This window comes from Truncatella angustata (genome assembly GCF_020726525.1).
Source record: "Truncatella angustata strain MPI-SDFR-AT-0073 chromosome Unknown BKA67scaffold_9, whole genome shotgun sequence".
Lineage (NCBI taxonomy): Eukaryota > Fungi > Ascomycota > Sordariomycetes > Amphisphaeriales > Sporocadaceae > Truncatella > Truncatella angustata.
In genome coordinates this window covers 720,175-744,298 of record NW_025763389.1, presented here as the reverse complement: position 1 = coordinate 744,298, position 24,124 = coordinate 720,175, and the positions used below count along the sequence as shown (strand labels likewise).

At 46.5% G+C, this 24,124-nt stretch overlaps 10 protein-coding genes across 10 annotated transcripts; 3 read left to right on the top strand and 7 right to left on the bottom strand.

Annotated features, from left to right (window-relative positions):
• The first annotated feature begins 4,143 nt into the window (after positions 1–4,143).
• Positions 4,144–4,642, top strand: BKA67DRAFT_580467 (uncharacterized protein). Its single transcript, XM_046103860.1, has 2 exons — positions 4,144–4,312; positions 4,364–4,642. Exons 1-2 carry the CDS (start codon positions 4,261–4,263, stop codon positions 4,621–4,623), a joined length of 312 nt encoding a protein of 103 aa, XP_045953268.1. The 5' UTR covers positions 4,144–4,260; the 3' UTR covers positions 4,624–4,642.
• A 2,720-nt stretch (positions 4,643–7,362) lies between these two features.
• On the bottom strand, positions 7,363–7,810 carry BKA67DRAFT_540245 (uncharacterized protein; the record flags this gene model as incomplete). The annotated part of the gene is made up of 2 exons (XM_046100748.1): positions 7,363–7,629; positions 7,682–7,810. The coding sequence occupies 2 exons, from the start codon at positions 7,808–7,810 to the stop codon at positions 7,363–7,365; spliced, it is 396 nt and encodes a 131-aa protein (XP_045953267.1).
• Positions 7,811–8,855: 1,045 nt separating this feature from the next.
• On the bottom strand, positions 8,856–9,997 carry BKA67DRAFT_524789 (uncharacterized protein; the record flags this gene model as incomplete). The annotated part of the gene is made up of 4 exons (XM_046098611.1): positions 8,856–9,169; positions 9,221–9,311; positions 9,365–9,476; positions 9,531–9,997. 4 exons carry the CDS (start codon positions 9,995–9,997, stop codon positions 8,856–8,858), a joined length of 984 nt encoding a protein of 327 aa, XP_045953266.1.
• A 3,416-nt stretch (positions 9,998–13,413) lies between these two features.
• Positions 13,414–14,288, top strand: BKA67DRAFT_663150 (uncharacterized protein; the record flags this gene model as incomplete). The annotated part of the gene is made up of 3 exons (XM_046108129.1): positions 13,414–13,587; positions 13,768–13,989; positions 14,043–14,288. 3 exons carry the CDS (start codon positions 13,414–13,416, stop codon positions 14,286–14,288), a joined length of 642 nt encoding a protein of 213 aa, XP_045953265.1.
• A 1,080-nt stretch (positions 14,289–15,368) lies between these two features.
• On the top strand, positions 15,369–16,006 carry BKA67DRAFT_580444 (uncharacterized protein). Its single transcript, XM_046103859.1, has one exon. It carries the CDS (start codon positions 15,460–15,462, stop codon positions 15,613–15,615), a length of 156 nt encoding a protein of 51 aa, XP_045953264.1. The 5' UTR covers positions 15,369–15,459; the 3' UTR covers positions 15,616–16,006.
• Positions 16,007–16,277: 271 nt separating this feature from the next.
• BKA67DRAFT_415372 (uncharacterized protein) lies at positions 16,278–16,673 on the bottom strand. Its single transcript, XM_046096783.1, has one exon. It carries the CDS (start codon positions 16,587–16,589, stop codon positions 16,338–16,340), a length of 252 nt encoding a protein of 83 aa, XP_045953263.1. The 5' UTR covers positions 16,590–16,673; the 3' UTR covers positions 16,278–16,337.
• On the bottom strand, positions 16,278–17,702 carry BKA67DRAFT_580443 (uncharacterized protein). Its single transcript, XM_046103858.1, has 2 exons — positions 17,264–17,702; positions 16,278–17,215 (listed from the first exon to the last, which is right to left on the bottom strand). The coding sequence occupies exons 1-2, from the start codon at positions 17,265–17,267 to the stop codon at positions 16,758–16,760; spliced, it is 462 nt and encodes a 153-aa protein (XP_045953262.1). The 5' UTR covers positions 17,268–17,702; the 3' UTR covers positions 16,278–16,757.
• A 1,879-nt stretch (positions 17,703–19,581) lies between these two features.
• Positions 19,582–20,098, bottom strand: BKA67DRAFT_695292 (uncharacterized protein). Its single transcript, XM_046109301.1, has 2 exons — positions 19,786–20,098; positions 19,582–19,715 (listed from the first exon to the last, which is right to left on the bottom strand). Exons 1-2 carry the CDS (start codon positions 19,939–19,941, stop codon positions 19,647–19,649), a joined length of 225 nt encoding a protein of 74 aa, XP_045953261.1. The 5' UTR covers positions 19,942–20,098; the 3' UTR covers positions 19,582–19,646.
• A 290-nt stretch (positions 20,099–20,388) lies between these two features.
• BKA67DRAFT_580440 (uncharacterized protein) lies at positions 20,389–21,306 on the bottom strand. The gene is made up of 2 exons (XM_046103857.1): positions 20,998–21,306; positions 20,389–20,943 (listed from the first exon to the last, which is right to left on the bottom strand). Exons 1-2 carry the CDS (start codon positions 21,104–21,106, stop codon positions 20,732–20,734), a joined length of 321 nt encoding a protein of 106 aa, XP_045953260.1. The 5' UTR covers positions 21,107–21,306; the 3' UTR covers positions 20,389–20,731.
• Positions 21,307–22,535: 1,229 nt separating this feature from the next.
• BKA67DRAFT_663147 (uncharacterized protein) lies at positions 22,536–22,747 on the bottom strand (the record flags this gene model as incomplete). Its single annotated transcript, XM_046108128.1, has 2 exons — positions 22,536–22,574; positions 22,622–22,747. 2 exons carry the CDS (start codon positions 22,745–22,747, stop codon positions 22,536–22,538), a joined length of 165 nt encoding a protein of 54 aa, XP_045953259.1.
• Between the last annotated feature and the right edge of the window lie 1,377 nt (positions 22,748–24,124).

Here is a 24,124-nt window from a genome sequence, read left to right as displayed (position 1 = left end):
GAGCCATCTAATAGGCCATAATCTAACGGCCAACATAGGTCTCCGCGCTTCCTCGTGAAGATGTCGGGTCCTAGCATCCGCTGTCTCTGGCGACTCCTAAAGCTTTTGCCTGCTAGCATAGTCTTAAGTGCCTTACTAGTAACTTTGACCATGTCTGTTATATTGACATGCTCACTTACGTCACCCATCCTGTTCATCTTTTGTGCTCTTCAACCGGTTACCATAATGTATCACACGTTAATGACTAACCGAGTGATTTGGCCTTATCCATAGTTCTATCCGTGTTTCTATTCGTACTTAGACCTTCTAGTTCAGCCTATAGCGTGGAAATGCCATTCCTAGTTGTCTCTTGTCCGCCTGATGTTCTCGCTGACCTCACATTTTGAGCTTCATGACCCTCAAATCTTTCTCCTGGCAGAGATAATCACACTGGCCTCACATAAAATTCCTCTGAATCACGTTTGGTATTACCGCCATCACCAACAACATACACGCTCAAATTCAGTCATCTCCCCTCTACAAAACACGGTTCTGGTCGATTTGTATTTGTTAAGCTCCATCCTATTCAAGGCGCTGTTGGTTGTGCCATCCACCAATTCTACCAGAAGTTATCGGCTCGATCAGATGAATTGCGAGTTACAACGCATGATGCTTCAGCCACCGGAGATAACACCCTGAACGCTTGGAGAAGTACAATTCAAGTTGATTTGCTACTAAATACGAACAGTACTCCGCTGGGATGTCGCATCGAATAATCGTACAGGGAAAATTGAGATCCAGTCGCCACACAATCTTCGTTTCTTTACCTGCAAAGTGTTATTCCATCTCGGATTGACACCCCAAGCCGAGCATCTAGCTGACTTGACTGGTAACCGGAGTTTACACCGCTGTACCCACAACATGCTCGTGTACTTGTCCTTACATTGGCCACAGAAAAGCATATCAGGATCAGCTCCCACTCTAGGTGTAGTCGGACAATACCGACAAGAATAGTCCTGATACAGTCCTTTCGGAACCCAGCACAGACTAGTTCACCTAGGTGCGCATCATCGCGCAGTTAGTGGTGATAACAAATACCTTGACAACGGTTTTTAGTTGCTAGCGATCCAACGGAAACTTCGCTAGAGTTCATCCAACCGTGCCATTTCATCTGAGCATTGTCAGTAGTCAACCGAAATAGGGATAGTCGTCAAGGCAAGAGATACGGCTGATCCAATTGATACAAAGTATAACTTTCTGGAAACTTTGGTACATCTAGCTACGGGACGCTAGTGATCTACACGACGATGACTAGTAAGTGGCGATTGCTCCTATCTGTCAACCTTTTCTCCAAAAGTGAGGACACTGTAGAGGCAATGTCCACAGATATGGCCCATGCAAATGTAAAATCACAAGATCCTCTCCCTTCCTGATAAGTAGATCGATAAGAACTGGATCTCCTTTCTAAGCAGCCCATACTAAGAGGATCTATATGGAACATATATACGCCGGTCACGCGTCGTTCTCGTACATCAAGACTAACCTTGAAGAAAAGAAGAATTGGTGCTGATATATCTCCGACAGCCAGGATATCAAGCCAACTACAAGAAACTGGAGTTCGTCGACTTGCTTTTTGGATTCCTCCCGACACCTGATAACCGCTAATCGATCCTTTCGACGGTTGCGCTCGTATCAGTCCCAACTCGGCGCATTCGAAATATCGGCCTGAGTGTCTGTATGGTTGTGGATGACAGGGAAGATCCTGCCCGCCATGAAATCTAAATTTAAACGGGTGGCAGGCTCTGCTTGAGCCATATCTAGGATTCACACACAGTGGCCGACCAGTATCGTTTCGCGGGAGTGCGAGTATCATGAGAAAAATTAGCCCAAAGCGGTCACACCACAGATAACCGCTTCCAGACCAGGTTCGTCATGCATGAATGACCATTTTGATTGTACTTGTTCGAAGAAAGATTCTCGTCGTAGGAAGGGAAACCTAGGTCCACGACAGTGAAGAAGACAGTAGATAGGCCGCAACACTCCTCAAGGGAAAGCACTGAGGTGACATGAGACACGAATTGACCTCGGCACTCAGCACGGAGTCCGAGACTCCATTCGTACGAATGCAATCGTGGAGGAGCCTCGTCATGCAATTCATTACCTAGAATTTGTGGCAAGGCGACAGCGCTGCATCTGGTAATGATACGCGGCGGTTGGGTCTGAGTAACAACCTCCGTCCATGGCTGATTGTCATTAGACCCGCTACACTGAAGAGTTTTGTTCGAGTCTGCAATTGACGACCGAGACTCAGTGTTTTGGACTATCGCTCGACCGTCTTATTGATCATGAGCGAGTCCTCTGGGAAGCTGTCCGTTCGACTGGGATTGGGCTCGTAATCTCAGCAGTAACCATTTTGAGGATCATAACCGGTGCCGCGAGACGGCTAACCCGATTGCTACCACCTGGCTTATTTCATTTAACTATATAGCACGAAACTACCTGTTAGCAACAGAATATCTGAAGTTTATATCGTTCCTAGCCGAGAAGGATATACTAATCTCCATCCTCCCTTAAGGAGAAGACGAACTAGACGAGGAAGCAATCAGGGTCTTGACTAGATACGCTCTCATTATGAAACGAGACCACGGAGGCACGTTCAATATCCATTGGCTTGTACGGCTAGTTACCCCGTAACTGGCTTAAATATAAGCGGGACATACGTATTAAAGATGTAGTTAATTATCTCGCTATTATATACCCATATCTAGAGCATGAGAACCGGGATGTGTGAATGGGGTATTATGCCGCATGTGGTGGCAGTACTAGGTGCGTATTGTGCACTGGTAAAGTAAAAGCCAATTTAAAACTTTTATTTATGTTACAAAGAGCTCTAGGAAGACAGCGAAGTACGAGGAGGCAGAGCGAACCCCATATCAAAAAGTCTTGCGGTCAAGTCTAGAAAGTCTTGAACCATCTGGAAGAACGTCAGATCCGGCGGTTTCGATGGCAGACGAAGATAAGGGATACCAAAGTCGTTGATACGATCATCAGATGGGTCAAAAAGTGATAGTGGACTAGCTTCTACATATTAAATGGGAGTCGCAACACGATCTCTAGATGCATAGTCTGTCATCGGTTAACATTTTCCCCTCGTCATCTTTGACTAATCGTGGGGGTGGAAAGGGGCGATGTGGCGCAAAAAGTTCCTATCGCCAAATAACAATTCCAAGCCTTGTACCGGAATGGCATGACATGATACATGGGTTCCAGTCCCATTCAACCTCCTTATACCCTAAGTAGCAGTCAGCCTGGCAAAATTCGAGACGTGGTGCTCTCCCTAGAATCTCCGCCCAACGTTTTGGCGGTGTCTACCTCTATCTCTCGCAAGACCCAAATATTCTCAAATAATTCGACGTGCCATGACACGGTCGATGGACTCGGGCCAGTGCAAATTGGCTCGTACACTAACTTAGGTTACCGGATATGGTTGGTTCGGTATGGTGAAGGTCCTGACTTTACGTGCTCATAGGAGACTCCGCATGATTCACTTAAGAGGATGAATTGTCGCTTCCTGCACCCATCAGCCCTCGGCCGGTCCACATAGCCACCGGGAACAAAGTGAGAGTGCGAAGAGTGTGCAAGGTCCTCAGGTAGCGAAAGCGCTGCCTTGGGAAACAGATATAAGACTCGCATCGTTACTCCGATGCTACATCTTCCCGGTCGATCGTCGTGAGGACGAACCGAACACCCCGGACGAAGCTCCAGCGCGTTGCGTCCTTGACTAACGCTACGGTGCACGGAGGATCTGATACGCCCGGTCGCCGAGGGAGCAGGACATAGCCCTGCTCATCTCATTGAGTACATACCGACGAAGTCTCTTCTTACAAATAAAGACATCATCATTTCTCAGTTTTTGTGGTATGGTGAACAATGCGGAAAGTTTCGAACAGAGTCGCACCCTCTCGATGATCCTTCCGATTGCTACCATTGGCTCCATGTATGTTCTGCAATATGGTAGCTTGGATTCATTCGCTGGCAAGTTGACTACCAAATATCCGGTTGTTACTGTCGTTGCTGTTGGCAAGCCAAGTTTGGAACCAAGCTTCCTTTCTATGAGACTTCACCGCTTATTTCGTCGAGGGACCGTGCACAGACATCGTGAGAATTTTCTCCAACTCAGGGAAACCAAGGAATATGGACTGCTGGCAATTTTAGAATTAGCCAAAAACATCAATCTGCCTCTAGTTCTAACTGTCACGGCAAACTGAAATACAGCACCTCATGGCACCAAAATATCTGAAGGAGGCCGTGGCTTTGCAAGTGTTAATTGAAGGTTAGTAGACCTAATTCACATGGTTTCAGACTCCAGACACTGATTTGTTAGCTAATGTGCGATTGTTATTCCCGGATGTCCCATTACATATTATCACAGCCAAATGCGAGGATGAGCAGATTTATGCTTGTGTCGTACAAGTCTATGAGATCGATGGCAAGAAGCAGCACCAGATTTTGCTTCAGGGTGAGCCGGGTCATTCGCATTGGGGTTTCAAGAGTTCGCTCGAAAGCATCTTCCGCAAATCTCAAGCGCTTCTAGGAAAAGAACTTAACCTTATAGCACTTGAAGAATCAGATAGCAAATATTAATAGACATGTTATCACGAGATTGCTTTTGGTAAGATGGGCTAGAAGTAAGCTGGTTAGACTTGGAGACGTTAGGAAGTTTTCTTTTAGATTTCAATTTTAGAAAATCATCCTCGCTGTTCCTAAATCCTCTCTCTAGGGCGGAGGCAATGACCGGTGTTCAGCGTAAACTCGACTACCCCACATCAACGTTAACGGCTTTTCCTGCCTAAGAAGCTGCGGCGCACAAAGTACCAGCTCAGCCTTTGACAGATGCATTAATCAGAGTCCTAGTCAAAGAGGTGAACAAGCATTCTCTTATATGTTCGCGGTTTGACTCGAGGCAGTGGGCGTTGTTACAGTCCAGCGCGATAGCAGCAGTTCGAGGGGGTCGTGCAGACTATTGCTGGTTATACGAGGCTCTATACGAGCTTTGCGTTGAATTTCACGTTAGAGCTCAGTCGTGAAGATTTTATGCCACCCTAGCGCCAACCCAACTTTCCACGCAGCTTTCGCAATCCTTTCTTTACTTAGTATTTCAAAAGCATGTATTAGCTCAAGGGATAGGTTTGTAAAGGTTCGTCCACGTATAACAAGACCACCTAGAAGGATGCGCTAACTATTAATTCATTCTCATCAAATAGGTTTGGTGTAAGCAGAACGATTAGAAAGAATATTTGAATCATAATCGAAAACTCAGATATATAGCTGTGCCAACAATAGTTACAGCATTTATAGTTGCTCTCATCCAAGGGACAAAACAGTCTAGCAATCCTCGCTTGCCGTTGATACTCAAGGCGGGCTTGATGGCAATGCACTGCAGGCTGCTTATTTTAAAGGAGAAGATTGTATAAAGTCTGCGCGATGCGTGTGTAAGACACGCACTTCAAGCTGCCCTTTATTGCGGACAAAGGCCATGACAAGGGCCGCAGAAAGCTACGGAGCACTTATCACAGGAAGCCTTGGCGCAAGCCTTATGATTGGCTGGCAAGGAACGAACAGAGTCTCGTCACTGATCAGTCCTAATCAGTATACTTCTACTAATCATAGGTGAGCAACACATTTTAGTGAAGGAATGAGTAGATATAATAAGGATTGGATTTTCCTACTCTACATAAGGAAGGATTACCGCAAGGATTAATCTAAGCAGCTATGTTCCCCATAAGTAAAGCTAAAGCCTTAACGAAGGATCGACTTCGAAGAGCTAAACGTCGACGCACATGAATCAAATAGAGCATTGCAGAATCGGCATCACAGTCATTATTAGTCCAGCCATTTCGATGGTACCTGGATTGCGATACTCGATAGCAATTTCCACGTCTAAGGCGACTTCAATTCGAATTCTGGTCTACCTACGAGAGTTGTTGCGACTAAAAACATTCTCCGCCATAAACAGCACCCCCATAGCGGCATACTAGGCATCTGTCAACCAGCTCAAGCAACTGATCTTCCATTACCGTTCTGATTACAAGGCCGTCCCTGTATGCGACGCTGACCATGAGAAAAGCACCATGACCCTTTACACGAAGAACTCCATCACAAAGGTATAGCTGAGCCTGTTAGACGAGAGCGCAATCGCAATACCGCAGCCAAATGCCGTGCTAAAGGCAAAGCAGCAGAGGAAGTCCTGAAGGAGAGACGACGAATCGGACGCGAGAGAAATCAAGTATGCGAAACCCTTTTGACGAGCTGAGCAACGAGGTCCTGGCACTAAGGTACGAGCTACTCTGTCACTCAGGGTGCAATCACCAGGTGATTGACAATTATCTCAGAAATAGTGCGAATCAGATTACCAGTGGGATGAGTTTCTCGTCGACGTCGACGCGAAGCAGCCCTAAGATAGGTCTCTTGCGACCCCGGAAAGTGGCAGAACCAACAATAAAATAGTGGATGATGATTGAATGGCCCGCTATGATAAGACCATGCTCGTAGATTAACCTTCGAGGCTGATGTGGTCGATTTGACAAGTGTCGTATCTAAGACGCGCCTAAGGCTAGGGTCAAGAATACAGTCTATTATACCGTTTATTGATATTTCCTTATTCTTCACTAAATAACCAAGCTACTATTAATTGTTCATGATAACCCTAGCTGGTTTTCCGGCTTGCTAACTTAATTGTAGCTAGGATGCTAGTGGAACTAAAACCATAATCACCAAAGCCATTAGTCTAGCTAGCACCTAATAATCACAAAACTACGAGGAATATGACCATGTATTACGAATTTAAATAGCGCTTAATTAAAACGCTCCAAGTTAGACCCAATTTAATGCAAAAGAAGTATCCGTATATGTTATTAAAGTCATATCTGAAGGATTACTAGTAACGACAATTGCGTTGCCGCTTTTGACCTTGTATCGACGGTAGCGATTAGTGGAGCTACACTACTGAAAGATGTGGCCTAGGAGAGAATGCGATTATTATAATTAGTACAAATAATCTATCTTTACGCTAACTAGCACGGACTAAGTACATAGCCATGATTCCACCTACCGGTATTGCGCAGAGGGTGTATACTAATGCCTCCGGGTGACGCCTCAGTCCCCATTTCTATGTTTACCCTGGATTGCCAAGCCTTCCCTGAGCCTGATTCGTAAGTGTATAGATCCTTTGCAAAATATTGACACAAGGAGGCAAGCTCATGCTTTAAATTAGATGGAACTTTCGATTCTCTAGTTGACCTTACTGGCCACCGTATCAAAACAGCAGGTTTGGCCGAGAGCGACGAATTCGTGGATTTCGTGACGGCGTAAGCGGGAGATCGCTCATTCTCCGTCTTCTAATGCGCTTCCAGAGGTAGCAGATCCGGTGACGGCAGCTGATGTAAAGTCCTTGTAGGCGATTTTAACCTTACCAAAGTGAGAAGACAAAGTGATTGAGCATGTAGCTGAACAAGATCGCTTTAGGTCGTTCGCTGACTTCTCTTGCAGATTGACGACGACGTTGAAAAGGTCTTCCGCGGATTCGAGATCAATACTAATTCGTCTCGGCATCTTCATGGCCATGAATATAATCTCTGAAGATTGCCATGTCTTCGAAATTTGCAGCCAAGTTCTCCATTACTACGCCCTCCGGATCACTCACAGTCATATCAGGGTCGCCAATGAAAGTTGCCCTAACAACATTCTCAAGACTACCGAGCCCACGTTCTTCGATTTGACCCAAAAGCATCCGTACGTCCTCACTCGTTATGTTAGTATCACGCAATATCATGGTAAGAAGACCACGGCCGATAGTTTCAGCGATACGGTAGGGATGTCTTAGTGTTTCGTAACCGTAAATGCATAACAGGAACCAGTCTCGCCAGAAGGAGTCCTGATGATCCTGCTGGACTGATGTAGCAACGTATGTTAGAGCAGTTTGCCAGAGTATCGTGTACGCTAATGACTGGCAGGTGACTATACCTCAACCTATTGTGGACTGTTAGGCTTGTGGGTACCCTTGTTTGCCCTACGTCGTTTCGTTTTGCTGGCCGGGGTGCAGCTGTCGTCCTCAGCGCTTTGAAAACGAGCACTATAAATACTCTCCAAAGCCAGAAGGACGGGATGATCATAACAACATTAAGTCTCATCATGTCTTCAAACGCTCTGAGCACCCGAACTAAAGTTCCAATAGACCTAAATAGCTCAACCGAAATGGAAACATCGCTTAGGCACATTGAAGACGCCAATAGGCCACCTCGACCGTAGCTCTTTTAGCATCGGACCCATATCCGGTGCATCTTCTATTAACCGTGCCATTTTGTTCGTAGTAGTGTTGCGCAGAGGAAATTAGTTAGCTTTCTTGACGCCTACCATTTGTGGTTAACGCCAGGTGGATCAGCAATGGAATAAGAGACTAATGGGAGGACGTTATTGTTTAGAAATAAAGACCAAAATAACTGACAATCTCGCCAATTTTCAGTTTGGCTGTGACTACAACTTAGTCGCTAGTCCGACTAAATGTCCTGGAACGGCCATTTCCAGGGCATGGTTCAACGAAGTGTGGCACTAAACGCTAAGCCACCACTGATTGCACTAGTTCAGCTTACCAAACCGCTAGAACCAATTAGGTCTCGCCATGCAAGCCGTATCCCTTGAAAGCGTGCTAATCCGAACACAGGTTCAAAGGCAACCTCCCAATCCTCTAAAAAACACACCTATCATATCCTTTATTCGTGTGTATATTACGCTTATGAAGCATCGACACAGTATCAAATCATTCCAAGACCTGCTCGCCAGTCATGATTAAGTACCGAAAACCATAAATACACCACCGCTTAGTGCTTTCTTGTCTTAGCCTTCTTCGTAGGTCGCTTCAGCTCGGTGTCGTAAAGTTTGAAGAATTCAGTAAGCTCGGTCGGATGGCTTCCAGTGACGTTGACGAAGGCTGTAGTGGAGATATAATTTGTCTTGCCCTCGCGAATCAGACTGTAGTACTCCAGGAGATATTGAAGCTCAGAGTTGTCGCTCTCAGACTGGGCCTTCAGAATCTTCTTAGCCTCCGCCTCCGAGATATCCTCGAACTTCATCTCCGTGCCAAGAGCCTTGCTTGCGGCAGTGGCAAGCTCTTCTCCGGCACACAACTCAGGTCCTGGCAACTCATTAGTACACAATAAATAAAACAAAAAGGCAGAATGCTTACCGGTAACGACCATCATCTGTCCTCGGTGCTTGTCATCGAAACCGTGCTTACCCTTGCCTATCAGAACATGAGCAGCAACGTGGGTAACATCCTGCTAAGAATTAGCAAGCTATTAAATTTCGTGTTAAGCTTACGGCAGCTTACTCCGAGGGCCACGGGAGCGAATTTGTGGTTCTGGCCGATTGGAATGGGGAGAATACCCTCATCTCTAGCCTGAGGGGCATAGAGCAGGAGGTTCTCGGCGTAAAATCCAGCACTAACATTTTAAATAAGTCGTCATTTCCATTGAAATCAAGTTTAATGCGCTTACCGTATTACACAGGACGAATGGCCGGTCTCAGTTCTGCTGTCACCTTTAGACTGCAACAACATGGTCTCAAGCCCGATGAACTCGCGTAGGCGCGGCTGCTTGCGCGGATCGGCATAATCACAGCCTGCCGAGCTAATGAGCAAGATATTCGGCACATTAGCTTTCTTGGTCGCAGAGATGAGCTCGGCGGTTATATCTATCTTGTCGTGGTGAGCGGGTGGGATCAGGCAGAGAGTGTCACAACCTGTCTCCTTTAGTGTCTTGACAATGTCACGCTCGCGTCCGGGCTTGTGGGGAACGATCACTGCTCCTAAGTCCTTGGCTTGCTTTGCACGATCAGAGTTCGGATCCAGAACGAGTGCGGCGACCGAGTCGACCTTGCTAGAGAAGAGCTCGCCAAGAAGTAACTCAACAATGGCAAAACCGGTGTGGCCATCGGCGGCAGTCACGCAGACGTTTCGCGGCATGGTGACTATTCAGGATGAGTTATAGTAGAAGGTCAAGTAGGCTCTGGTATATGATGGGTGTTAACAGGTTCACAATAATGTGTTAATCTTGTTATGTAAGAGTGGTGTGTGTTTATGTTTGGGGTTAAATATCGTTTGTTATGTAGTGCTAGGTAATAGTAAAACAACAAACACAAATGACATAATACCTTAAATAGCCTAGAAATTTCAATGGATCGTAATGCACTTTCATTATAAGTTCTGCTACGTCACACAGTTTCACGTCAGTATTTCATTATGACTGAATGGAAGCAGCCACTAGTAAATGGTTACGCTAATGTAAAACACTTCAAATTAAAAGTGAGCCTGGAACTTAGCCAATTACATACTTTACAAAGCGTAAAAGTAAGAACTAAGTATACGTCCAGATGACAGCACAATGATTTCATTGCGCATTTAATTGGCCCGGGACCTTGAACTGTAGATTACGGGGGTTGAGAATCAGATAATGACTGTGAGGCGATGCGCTAATGCACTAACCCGCCCTAACTAGGCTCGAGTTTTAGTTTATTTCCCGGACGTTTTAAGCCTACCAATCGCTTGACTGCCACAATTGCTCCAGACCTCGCACCAAGACCTCAATCTCCACATATTTGAGCCTTGTACATACTTGACCAGGCTCCCCATTTCTCAACTACACATGGCAGCTAACGGCAAGGTTTCGTAACCCCATACAGGGACTAAACCACACTTAGGTATTCCTAACGTAAGGCTAGATTACCACTTGTTTTCATTAAGTCAGATTGCTCGTCTAATCGGGTGATCCCATATCTACTTCCGGGGCACTCGGCACAATTTCTATTTCCTATGATCCGGTAACGTACTAATCATTTCGAGATAAAGAGGTAAACCCACGTTAGGATTGCTTCTCTACATTCCCACCACGCTATCAAGTACGGCCTGATCATACTTAACCGCAACGCTAGACAAAGGACAAACTAGGACTTCCTTACCTCATATATGGGGTAAGGAAGTCCTAGCTTGTGCCTTTGTTTCTTGCTACTTGGAAACCTTATGTCTTTTGCGTTTTTTGCTACCTTCCTTAGTAGCCTTGCGAAGTTTCTGACGAGATTTTGGGTACTTATCTTCTGCACAAACGCTCTCGACTAAAACGTATGTTGGCTTGCTACGTTGCTAACGGCGTTCTGAAATCAAGGCTAATTCCTAGAACATAATCGGATAAGGTTCCGCATAATATAGGGTTTTCTCTGGGATCGCGTTAAGCAAAAGATCGTTATTAGGATCCGGACAGCCTATAGCCCACCGATTTCCGGGATATTGTGGTCGTGAAACTTGTTTCAAGAGTTCCTGATATTGCTGAACATGAATTGGAACTATAGGATCGAACTTAATGGACTAGGTTAATTGTCACTATATTGTGAGAAGATCTGTATCAACATGAATATAGAAGCTTACCTGTAATGGGATCATATCTGTGACTCCAATATAAAACAAAGCATTTCTGTATAACTGGTCCCTAGTGAACATCATGCCTGGGCTCGACGTATTAATGTCCTAGACAATCTCGTTAGAAACGAGAGCTTCAGGCTCTACGGAATTCATAGTAACATCCATGGGCTCCTGTGATTTGGGATGTTAATAGTCCCTTGAGATTAAATGAGGAAGGCATTGGGCATAGACAGCATGAGGATTCTAACTCTAACCTTTACGGCAATTGTTTACACAAAGCCAAGAAAGTGGTTCCATAAGATATGACGACCACATGCTACATAGCCTGTTGTGTCATCCTGACGACAAAAGCCGATATTCTAGCAAGCGTAAATTGTACAATTGGCCAATATCGCCAGCCAGAGCGAGTGGGGTCAATCCACAAAACAAACTCAAACCAACGTAAACTAACCCCCGGTGTCAGTACATGAGAGTAACATTGCGGGGAGACTTGTTAATTCCGATCACCTGTAAGTTACCGCACTAGATGGATTCGGCACATTCACGTCTTCTAGATGTTCTAGTAGAAGTTCAGGTCTTGACAAAAGCAGTTCTCCACGGTTCCCCGAAAGTCTTTCAAGATACAGTCGAGGCTGTAGGTCATCGCGGTCCATCTCGCACCTTTCCAGGGATTCGTAAACCCTGTTGGCCATCGGCAAAGAGACAAAAAGAGGAACAATGCGACGAAATGATAACTGCCCCACCGTAATACTGTTACTAGATATAGTACGCTACTCCTATAACTAACTCCTAAGCCCGATACAAACCTCTGACGGCCTACCGGGGGGCAGAATGGAGTCTTGACACGGAATGATATCATTTACACCATGACATTTCACATATGATCAACTTCTACAAAGCCACCTAAGACACTCCAAGGGTTTCATTTGGTACGCAATGCTCCAGGTGTCGAGGCCGTGGCTAATTGGTATAAAGCTTTCCCAATGCAGGTAAATGTCAATAATGCCTGCATGATTGAGAGATTCATGGCATCTAAGATTTCTTGTACTAAGCTTTAACTATTTTTGAGGCCTCAGCAAGTGGATAGCAATGATCCCCCAACCTGCACTAGCATCAAATGTCGGCTTAGTGAGAAACGACCTTGAATTGCATTGAACAGATTTATATTTATTTTAGTACACTTCAAATGCTATTTCCAACCGCAAACGACTCGCCACGAATCAATCTCAGACCGATAGCCTGCTAAGACGTCTCGAAGAGGTCGAGAGACGCGCCGATGAGGCCGAACGCGATCGGTGCGATGAGACGCGACGCGCTGATGAAGCCGAGAAACGATAGCAAGAAGCTGAATGGTTGACCCGACGGACGACTCTAGACGAATACATTACCGCAACTCATGAGCTCGTAGCCAGCCAGTTCACCGTCGAGACCGACAAGGAGCTCACCTCGAAGGCCTCTATGATAAACCCGCGCAACAAGCTGTGTCCAAAGAATTTGCGCCCATGGTCCGACTTTCTCGAGCAGCCGAGGACTAGGGGCCATCTACGACACCTTCCCAGTCTCCGATCGACGTTTCCACAGCGAATTGCCAAGCGACCGATATCTTGCCATAGACGCTCAGGTTCGTCCTTCACAACGGCGTCGAAGATCCCATACGAGAGATCTTTAATCAAATACGTAAGGTGGACCAGGTACGACGCGAGTTTGGGGTAGGAAACGGCTTTGTCTTTAAGGACCACCCTAACACCATTAGCGACGTTGCTAAGGAGGTTGTGGAGCGGCAGACCTCATCGACACCGCTACGGACGCCCGATCAAGGGAGAGGTCCGGGACGTATCCGCCCAGACCAGATATGCGTATACCGGTTTTGACGACGAGCTCTCCACACAGCGTACCATGCTGTATGTGTCCGAATACAAGGCCCCGCACAAGCTGACCCCTCCATACCGTGTGTCGGTCTGCATCCCATGGATATTTTCGAAGATGTGGTCAATCGGAAAACAATACCTACTACGGCCGATCCCGATGGTCGATTCAAGTACCATGCCGAGAGGCTCACCGCTATGGCCATCACACAGACCTACAACTATATGATCGAGGGGGTTCTCGAGTACGGCTTGCTAACTACCGGCGAGACCATTGTATTCTTGCGAGTAGACTGGCGAGAACCCAGCACACTCTTATACCATCTAGCAGAGCCCGCTTTTAAGGTGGCAGCGCAATCGGGGGAACACTATGCTTGTACCGCAATTGGCTAGTACCTAGCATTAAGCCTTATAGCTCTCGGCCCGCCAGGGAACTTACCCAATGTTCGATCGTAGGATGAGCAGCAGCGTGTGATCTTCGGGCTGAGACGATGGGCAGAGGACTTTGAGACGACATTACGATCTATTCCCCGAGACGAGCGATACGCTCCGAGCGGCTCAAGCTCCGGCTCGCTATATACGCCGACGACTTATGCAGGCATCAGCCGGTCACCGCGCGTGCCTCGAACAAGATCTAAACGCTGGGCTCCGGCAGAGGACCGTCCAGATGTGCAGCTGGTCAGAAAGGTCGCCTTGACGCAAAGTGTCCCAACGTTCTCTTGTACCGGCAGGCTAAACCTGTAGCTGCTGATCATCTGATCGACCGTGACGAGTTCCTCCGGCTTCTATTTCAGCAGCTGCAGGAGTCTCTTGACCACGGGATCAGTCGTCTAGATATGGGCGGGTCTCGCAACGTGCTGTTCAAAATAAGTCTGATGGCCTACGGCTACACTTTCGTCACCAAGGGCACGGTATCTGCTTTCATTCAAGACCTAGGACACGAAACCACCATCTACAAACACCTCGAAGGACTTTAGGGCTCTCAGGTGCCGGTCTGCCTGGGCGTAATAGATCTTTGCGACATGAACAGGATTTATTACTACAACCATCGGGTCTACATCGAATATATGTTGTTTCTCTCGCATGGCAGTCCGAGTGAAGAAGCGGTTCGTGCTAGTAAGGTCAAACGGTGTCTACGGGCGATACATCGGGCGCGCGTGGTGTATCGGGATGTGTGTCGTACTAATGTGCTACGCAATACCGACACAGGGGAGCTCATGCTAATTGACTTTGAGCGTTCTGTCGTCAAGGCAGGATGGAAGCCGCTGGGCAATATCGTGCCTAACAAGCGGTCGTGGAATGGGCAAAGGAAGGGGACTAAGGCGCCAATGTACAGTCATGTTTCGGGAGACGCCAGTTATGAAGAACATATACTGCAAGCAGGGGTAATTGTATGATACATCCTATTTATTTCATACTAGTATCAAAGGATATCTACTTATATTGTGGGGCACAGGATACACCCCCCCCGTGACAAGAAAAGTTGCCCAGCCACGTTAAATGTATCTAGTTTGGCGCGACTTACTAATCATGCGCTAATCGAAGTGGTGGGGAAATATATATGAGCTTGTGAAATCCATCGTTACCCTAGCGATGGCTGTTGCTTACTAGATATTGCCCCTCCAGTGGAAATACAATTCGATCTAAGTGCAAATAAGTACTACCTAGCGCGGACGCTAGGGGACATAGTGGCGATTTGAACTGCAAGGATAATGAAGTAGTGAGTGTTGGCTGTACTATTACTGCAAGGGAGCTAAGTGGGTCGTACGACCTTCGTCAGGGTTGTTCAGGGTCTGATCATTATAAGGTCTAAGGGATGGAACTTGAAAATGGTCTCCTGGGCATGCTTTTTGACTTTTGGCACAGTTAAGTTGTCGGCTTTTGGCAGCAGTGCATTCGGAATACAACGAGAATGGCTCGTTGTCGCTAATTGATACTATTTTGGTTACCAAGTTCATTCTTTCCATTCATTTCTCAGTGATCAGTCCGCGAGTGAACCAGCGAGTTCGTCGCGAGGCTTATAACCAAGGGGACAAGACAGTGGTCCTGGTTCAGTACCCGTTACTTTTCCGCCATCTCATCCGAATCTCCTACTTCCAGTCTGCCTTCACGCGCCGTTACACGCCGCTAAGCACGAGGATCGCTACTATGTCGACTAGTACCGAGGCTATCACCAAGGACCACCGTGAGTTAAAGGAGTATTATAACCGAGTTATTGTAAAAATTGCGATAATATCACCAGGTGATAAGCTCCTAGGCGTAACGATTATATTCAGAGACTTATTCTTAAGGAGGGGAGAATAGAATGTCTCCATCGCTAGTTACGAAGCGGGGGTTTTACACTGACTACGCACGGGCGTACTTCGAACGCTGCTCGAGCGCTAGGCTGGCTGGCACCTTGGCCATGTCGTTACAGTTATTAACTTAAACGATACTAACCACCAAGTCCATTACGGTAATTAATTCACTTAGGAGCTAGCTCACCACTTTATTAGCGAGGAGTTAATTATATATCCGGCGATAGAGAAATACCTAGGCTATCAAGGTAAACAGCTCGCAGACAAAGATTAAGAGGAGCATTACTATATAAGTCCACTCTCGTTAAATAAGTTTATAACTCTAGTTATTAATAACATCCTAAATTAAGAGAATGCTTAAAGAGTTTTAGAATCTTAAGGGCGAGGATCTAAAGTACGTGCCTAAGCTTAAGGAGCTTTAGAAGTCATTATTACTATATATAAAAGAGGAAGAGAAAGAGGATCTACCCGCGCTCGAGCGGGCCCTGTAGTTACTAAGAAGTTAGCGACACCCATTTCGCCTTTCATTGTATACTCATGTATCCATGAAACGGCGCTACCTATACGACCACTCGTTCATGAGGCGAGTCTTGATCCAGACAATGACGCTTTGCGATAGCCCAACTATTTGAAAACATCACCAGTCACGTTCTCTGGCTCAAGTATTTCGAACACTACATCCCTGCCTACGACAAACTTCTTCTACCAGGCAAAGACCTTCTTGGAATATCACTCTAGCCTCGCAAGCAAATTCGTGATAACCCCACAAGAGAATTCGCCTTCGTTCTTGAATAAATCCTGAAACTGGCTACTTATCCACAGCTCCTCAAATTTGCAAGCAGCGTATAAACAAAGCATGGATCGCAACTGATCTTGACCTTTGTGCTTGTCGAGAGTGTTATCGAAGCTGTATTGAACCATTTCTGCGAAACCGGAAGCTTCATCAGCACGCGGAATCATGCTTGCCAGTGCGCTGTGCATCTTTCTCAGAGATAGCAACAGGAGACCATCGATACCGTAATAGTCCGCCAAAACGTAAAATCGCGCGTGAGAAAGGCAGATATCGGCATAGTTTTGTGCGAGACTAATATGAGCTCCCACAGTCGCCTCGGTCTCTCCATCGTCATACTGTAGGAGCTCGAACTTCTTCTAGAACAGCTCCTTTTTCTTCTTGTTCCTGATGTTCTTCTTCGGTTTCTTAGACCTTCGCCCTGAAAATGCCCAAATATCGTCACCTTGAGGTGGTACTTCATGATGTACGCCTACAACGTCCTCAGCCACGTCAGGTATGGGTTCTGTAACAGCAGTGCTCTTGGGGTCTTCATGCAAATCTTGGGCATCAGAAACAGGAGAGTCCACTGTTGGAATCGCAGAAAAGTAGTCCCCAGCATATGCAAACTCGAAAAAGCGGACAAATGTGTCTTGGTCAACATGCGGCAATGGGATGATACCAGTGCGCGCTTCTTCCAATTTCTCTGTACCACTGCATGACCCATGAATTAACACGTCCAGTGTTCGTGAGAGGCTAGTGATAGCACCAGCGTGCATAAAAATATCATTTCTTTTCTTGCCCGACAATAAATTTATAGGGCTTCGACGAGGCAATCCTGTATCTGTTAGTGCAAAGAAAGAAGATGTACATATGGACATTGTACTCATTGAATGGCAGGTTCATTCTGCAGATATCGAGTGTAATGGCTGTTATATGTGGAAAGAGGAAAAAAAGTGAATAGTTAAAGACGCTTGAAGGCCGAAGTGTGAATTGCTGGCACCATCTTATTTTCCGTCGATGTAATTTGCATTTGAACAGCATTGTGGAACCAACAAGCGCCGCAGCAAGGTTCATTGTGTTTTAGAGAAAGCATAGACAGTAACCAACTGAGCTACTGTACTGAAGACGTATCATCACCTGCCAGGTGTTTTGCGTCGCCAAGTCATCTAACTTGAAATGTGCCAAAAGGGATCATTTGCAGTTGCTTCACACTACACTTCCTGCATGCTGCGGGATTCAAAGACTGGGCCATTTTGAGACGTGGCCTATCATGGAGAGCTTGCCTGCGCGGGAGTTCTCAGAGATAGCGACGTGGAAGAGGGTCTCAATGGCAAATTGTTATGTCACAAGATTGCCATGGGGTTCGGGAAAGCTTGTCCAATGATTTGTACCCGCTGAAAAGCTAGATAGCCCTACGGTTAGCTACCCCAGCCCCGTTGCAGCCGTCATCAGCTGTGAAGTTGAGATCGTGTCTGTTTGTCTCCCGAGCGCACAATATCTGCTATATTGCCATCTATTCAGCTCCTATGGCAATGAAAAATATATAGGCTACCTATAAGAGGAGATACTCGATATAAAGGGATCATTATTGTGGCGAGAAACGCGGTATGGAGGGAAGCAAGTGATCTGAGTGTATCGTATTTCGTCCCCGCTACCAGTCCGAACAACTGTCATAACTCGACCCATAAGTCTGTCCGCTACGATGGCAAACTTCCAGTGGACTATTATACTCCCATGTCCAAGCCATCACGATTAAATGATTCAATGAGGCAGATGATGCAACATCGATCATCTATTCTACTATCTGCGCTACGTTCTGTCTAGCAACGCCTGCTCGATCACACCACGACAAACTCTAGACTTATGCCATTGCGCCCTTGTCAAAAAAGAGACAGCGATAGTCCAGTCTGACATTGCCTACTAACTGTACCAGTTTCTTTACCAACTTCTCCGTCGATGCCCAAAGCTCTCTAAACTCCAACACGGAGGCTAGAAACGTTGAGAACTGCAGGTCGGCAAAACTAAATCAAAGGGGGCGAGGGCGATCGTGGTTGGATGTCAATGTTTTTTAAGACGGTCGTTAATCAACTCATACAGCAGGTGCCTGATATAGCTGGGCAGGTACAGGCTGCTATAGAAGCAGGCCCTGCTGTCAGCTTAAAACCCATGCAAGAACAATTCCAGAAGCTGATTATTCATCCGGTCTCCCAAATCTCGCTCAACGCTAATCAGCCTCGTACGTGTCTGATTATTATTGACGCACTGGATGAATGTGAGCGGGAAGAAGATATCAGTGTCCTCATCAATATGTTGTCAAGTGCCAAAACGGCGAAGAACCTACAGCTCAGGTTATCCTCACGAGTCGTCCGGAGTTGCCTATCCGCCTGGGTTTCAAAACTGGCAGCGGCACATATCAGGACGTCATCCTCCATGAGGTTGCAGACCCAATTTTTGAACATGACTTAGCCGTGTACTTAAAGCACAGCCTTCAGCAACTTCAAGCAGCCTAGCTTGGGAACTCCACGTCAGTCCTGTGTAAGAACATGGGTCAAGGAGCAGCCACCCGCTTCTTTCGCCTTGGTACCTCAACCGACAATACATACAAAATCCCTCGCATAAAGAATATGATCAAAAGATCTTTCAAGTACAGTGAACAACGGCATAGTGTAGCCAAGTCGGAGATTCTGCACTCATGTGCAATCATTAATGCTTTCTTGATGGTCATTTCGATAAGGTCATTGAAATAATATGTAAAGCTTGAAAACGGTTTTGTACGAGGCTTCCGAGGCCTCTCGTTACTATTTGGAACACATCTTTTGCCTATTCGAGGAAGTCGCGGAACGCTTTGACGGACTGAACTTAAACTGGAACATACTGGATAACCACATTGATGGGCTTAGTGATATGCAGTGGATGGATGGCGAGCCTTGGGCGTATACTGTTTTAATGTAGGGATAATGTTGACGTTGTGGTAATGCAGCGTAATCCAAGCACCGCTTGGACTCCCCTCTTAAACCAGCTTATGCCAAGTTCCGATTCCAGCATTGCATACTCTGTGTAAGTACCGCGATTCCATGGCGTTCTTTCTTATAAATACGGCCCCCTCGTTAGTTTAGGTAGAAAAGCACGGAATAGCGTACCAAAGGCAGCGTGTCTTGGTGAACATGACGGCATTAAGGCAAAGAGGCTTTTTCGAAGATGCTCTGTAACATTGGGATGGAAATAGACCATGTAATATTTGAAGCTATTTCCTAATCTAGCCAGATCTACTCCTTACGCTGCAACGTCCCAGGATTGTGTGCAACATTGTGGCCATGTTGGTCTTTGAAAAGTACCTAAATGACAATATTATTAGCTATGGATTACCCCCGACTGAATCTCCAGAAAAAGAGATGTATGTATTACCTTTGGTGGGTTCTTTACGTTCGATTCTTCCGCTTCCGCCTGGGTAGTCACAATTTTGTCTACCTCGCCCTCGCGTTTCCCCCCTCGCATCTTGGTCCATATCAAGTCTCCTTCATTGATAGGCTGAGAGTTCTTGTCCTCAACATGGTCGGGCATTTCGGCATTAACTTTATTCAAAGCTGCAACGAAGAATATCACGAGGTGTCGATTGAATTTAGATAGGATTTCCAGTAAGCGGGGAACACTATACTTTAGTATATAGGCCTCTGTGTTACAGTAACAGTTACTAAATGCGTTCTTGGAAGTCAATCTGAGTTGACGAAGTTAACATACGTCATAAAGCCGATGATGACGCGACTTCGAACTACGCGGATGTGTGTGCTAATCAGATTTACACTGTGTCGCATGGGGTTTCAACATCGTGATTGGCATTCATCACGCATCGACTAACTACTTTTAAATGTTTTCCTGAATGGTATCTGTCACACCATTTCGGAAACCGCATGGGTGGCTGCATCGAAGAGTTACCAGGTAACTAATAACTGGCTGACACAGTTCTAAACATAGCCTGATCAATATTTCGTCAGCAATACACACATGTTACAAAACTCTGGGATACATTCTGCTCAGACGAAGGAGCGACCCATAAGTGCCGTACATTACGCTCACTGATCGCGGGATCCAAGCTCATATTAGCTTCTGCTGAAATTTGGATCCGCTGTCTATTAGGGTCCAGCAAGTCTTAATCGAATTAACTGCGACCGCCTTGGAAAGCCACGATAATGGACGAACCACCGAACTGGAACAAGCCCCAACTCGTCGCCCTTGCGAATCCTACTTCCTATCTTCTGCCATTGTCATTGATTTTACAATTATCATCAGTTAAATGATCCGCTCTTACTCCATCCTCCGAGGTGCACGAGTTTCTTACCGGACTGTACCAACATCAGTTCCTTCCAATCGCAACGAATAGCACATCGCCAAATTCTTCCGTTTCAATGACCACGTAATCACGAGCGTTGCGAGTTAGGATGTTGATCTCACTCTGCAGCGCAAGGTTCAACCTAAAAGTAGTCACCAGCCATGCTGCAGAACAGTGTGATCGTGCCTGTGACTGGACAGTGGTCACGGTGGCAGTCTTGTGGTGAAAGTCGGAAACTAGCAACGACGCCATCAAACCGAGAACCAAACTGCTTGTCCATAACTACTCACCGTCACCCGCAACGACACCAACCCCACCACAGAAAGTGCACGATGCCGGGGACCGCAATGCAGCCTGGAAAGTTGGCGAGGCACTGTCCAAAGTACAATCTTTGAGCATCTCAAGCCGGACCGCGGGCACATCATACTAGCTCATCTTCACAATCTATTGAACGAGATCACCGTCCTCGATTTGTACAATATGGTGAAACCTGTGTTTCGCCGTTAGGTGAAGTGCATTAGCATGGCCATTAAAGGCGTTAGTACCTCCGTTAGCGGTTTAATTACAGTACCCATAGTTTTTATCACTCCGATTAGCGGCATAAACCAACAAGAGATATTTTTGGCAGGAGTTGAAGCAACCTAAATTTCGCGCCTGAACATATCTGGCACACGACATACTCCGGTTCATTGTGTGGAATATTATCAAAGCTGCGTACTTCAAGCTCTTTGATATTTTATGCGGCGACGCAGAGCAGGTACATGGCACTCCAATTTGGTCGTTTAGTAGAGACTCACGGCTGGCGACACGTAGTCCATTTATCTGGACTATGGCACAATGCCAATTTCCGATACGGTAATTATTGAGACAATCAGCGCGTGTCATGTGCTTACTGGGTGCGGTATGGATCGATCTCTTCGTACGAGCGCCCAACCACAAGCGGTTCATTCTAGTATCGATAGAGAAGCAACGCCTTTCGGCTTTTGTTGGAGGACGGGGATAGAACAAGTCCATTCCGGTGATCTGGTCTTAATATTTCATATATTCTTGTTGATGACTATTTGCATGTTATACGCCTGGGATTGGCCTGGAGTATGATATTTCTTCTTGACATGGGACTGAGCGCGGAGGACATACTTACACTCCTATGCTCAACAGGCAAGGATCAGAACCTAGCTGGAATTACATATTATCGCCATCGGACAAATTCTAGACGGACTTGGCCACCTTCACGCAAATGGAGTCGCGCATTGAGATCTTAAGCCAAAGAATATCCTGATGAAGACCAGGCCATATCTCAAGGTGGTGATCATTGACTTCGGTCTTGCCAAAATCGCACTAGACGCCACATGGCTCAAGACTTTGTGCGGAACTGCAAAATACTTGGCCCCTGAGGTATTTCCAGGTCTCAGCAATGGCCACGGTCCAAAGGTCGACATTTGGTCTTTGACGTTATTGTGCTCGAATGGATATAAGGAATTCCAACACCACCTGATGTCACCAAATTGAAGAAGAAGGACGACGAGGAGATGTGGCGCCGGTTTGTCATTGCCTACGCTGCGAAGCTCCACCAGAAGCTGGAGGATGAAGAGGACTGCCTGCTGGTTGACGTTCTCCGAAGTATGATTGAGGTTAAGCCGGAAAAAAGTTGGCGTGCCGAAAAGGACAAATTTGGATTCCCATAATGATCCTGATTGTCTATCTATTGCAAAGGCTTGGGCTTAAGCTTCCTCACACGCGCATTTGACGGCATCTTCTCCTATGCATTATTCCGCAGCAGATATTCCTAATTTACATGCGCCGATATCTCCAGACCCTTCTTGTGAAATTAGAAGCGGAAGATCTGGGGCGAAAGAGCATCCAGAATCTGGAAACGTTAGTGCCGTAACAACAACATAGACTGGTCACATTTACCTGGCTTAGAATGGCATCGAGCTGTGCCTCGTCGGGATAAACTGCGCATTTGATCACCTTCTCTAGGGTCGTGGATACGTCCTCGGGAATGAAATATAGTAGGTCATCCTCCAAAAAAGCTTCCATCGCATTGTGAAGATTCTTTGTGCCGAATGCCTTGATACATGTTAAATACCGCTTGTGCATTTGTTGCTCGAGGTTATTTCTTCGAATTCAGTAATCGTTTTCTCGTAAAAGAAAACCACAACTGATCAAGCATTGAAAAATAACCACAGCGAGTGTATATCGTCCGTTCTTAAGCCACTTATGCATCACACTTTCCATTCTTCGCCCACGCCTCAATCTCTTTTCCATATCGGGTACTACAACACCATTCGATCATGTTGTGACAGCGTTTAGCAGCAACGACTATTGCTTCATTATCATGAGATTCAAAATCCTCGAGCCGGGGTTTCCAGAATAAGACGCGTTCCCGAGTAAGACCATCAATTCGCAAGCTGGCATTCGTCGCTAGGGATCCCAGTGATTCTGTAGCCGTGCTATTCCGGTTTTTAAGAAAGGTCTGCTCCTGGCCGACAAGTAGAACAGCTTGTCTCCCGCATAGCGAAGCCATACTTCAACCATAGAAAGTAACTGAGTAACAGCGAACGTCCTGATTTCCTGGTCCTCCAGCGCCCACTTCATGATTTCCAAACCACAACTAGTGAAGGATTCGTTGGAGATCCCGAGTCCCGCAAGACGGGCAATTCCTGCGGCAAGGTTGCAAGCTTTGGTCGGAGCCAGCAGGCGCTTCTGACATCCTCAACGAGGTAAGGTAGATCAGCCAAAAGCTGCCCGCCAGGTGTAGCCACCACTTCGAGGGGAATCTTCTCTGATCAACCCAGTCTCCCTCGCCCAGCAGATGACCCTGGTGAGGCGATCTTGAGCAGGGTAATCGGCGTCATACTGGAGGCGGCCAATGAGAAGATGAACCAAATGTTGTGCAGCTCGGCAATGGTGACCCCCATCGGGCTCTCTTCCTTCCCTGACTGGGAGACGAGTCGGCGGGGTGAGGCCCCGGATACAGCTGCCCATGGTGTCCCATAAGGTGTTATCATTGGCGCGATTGGCATCGACTATGAACATCTCCCTCGCCTGAGCAAGCACTCGTCCAATGCTTGCAATATTCTTAGGGTTTGCCATGACGAGCTGAGACGATGCTACGAATGATTTTGGACTTAATGGGATGTCGATATATGCAAAGCGGTGCGGGTGTTTTGTTGAGATAGGTACGGCGGTCTGGAGAGAATTTTATGCGACGGACATGGTTGCTTAAATATTCGAAAGCACGGGTTTCTCGCGGTGGTCATAGTTGTTCATTGCTGATGATAGATGTCTTACTCTTCGCCAAGGTACTGTGAACAGACAGGGCCAACCCCGGCTTTACCCTAGGGATCGGCGTACCCATGCAGTCAACACCCTGGAGTGGCCAATTAGGCGCCTGAACAGCAACACGGCTCCTTA

What these genes read in the sequence shown, in the direction of transcription:
- BKA67DRAFT_580467 (XM_046103860.1), top strand. Translation starts at nt 4,261, where the DNA reads ATGGCACCAAAATATCTGAAGGAGGCCGTGGCTTTGCAAGTGTTAATT. An exon ending in TTTGCAAGTGTTAATTGAAG is followed by an intron (nt 4,313 to 4,363) that starts GTTAGTAGACCT and finishes CTGATTTGTTAG; the next exon opens with CTAATGTGCGATTGTTATTC.
- BKA67DRAFT_580444 (XM_046103859.1), top strand. Translation starts at nt 15,460, where the DNA reads ATGTCGACTAGTACCGAGGCTATCACCAAGGACCACCGTGAGTTAAAG.
- BKA67DRAFT_415372 (XM_046096783.1), bottom strand. Translation starts at nt 16,589, where the DNA reads ATGCACAGCGCACTGGCAAGCATGATTCCGCGTGCTGATGAAGCTTCC.
- BKA67DRAFT_695292 (XM_046109301.1), bottom strand. Translation starts at nt 19,941, where the DNA reads ATGCCCGACCATGTTGAGGACAAGAACTCTCAGCCTATCAATGAAGGA. An exon ending in ACGTAAAGAACCCACCAAAG is followed by an intron (nt 19,716 to 19,785) that starts GTAATACATACA and finishes ATTGTCATTTAG; the next exon opens with GTACTTTTCAAAGACCAACA.
- BKA67DRAFT_580440 (XM_046103857.1), bottom strand. Translation starts at nt 21,106, where the DNA reads ATGCTCAAAGATTGTACTTTGGACAGTGCCTCGCCAACTTTCCAGGCT. An exon ending in TGGTGTCGTTGCGGGTGACG is followed by an intron (nt 20,944 to 20,997) that starts GTGAGTAGTTAT and finishes CGTCGTTGCTAG; the next exon opens with TTTCCGACTTTCACCACAAG.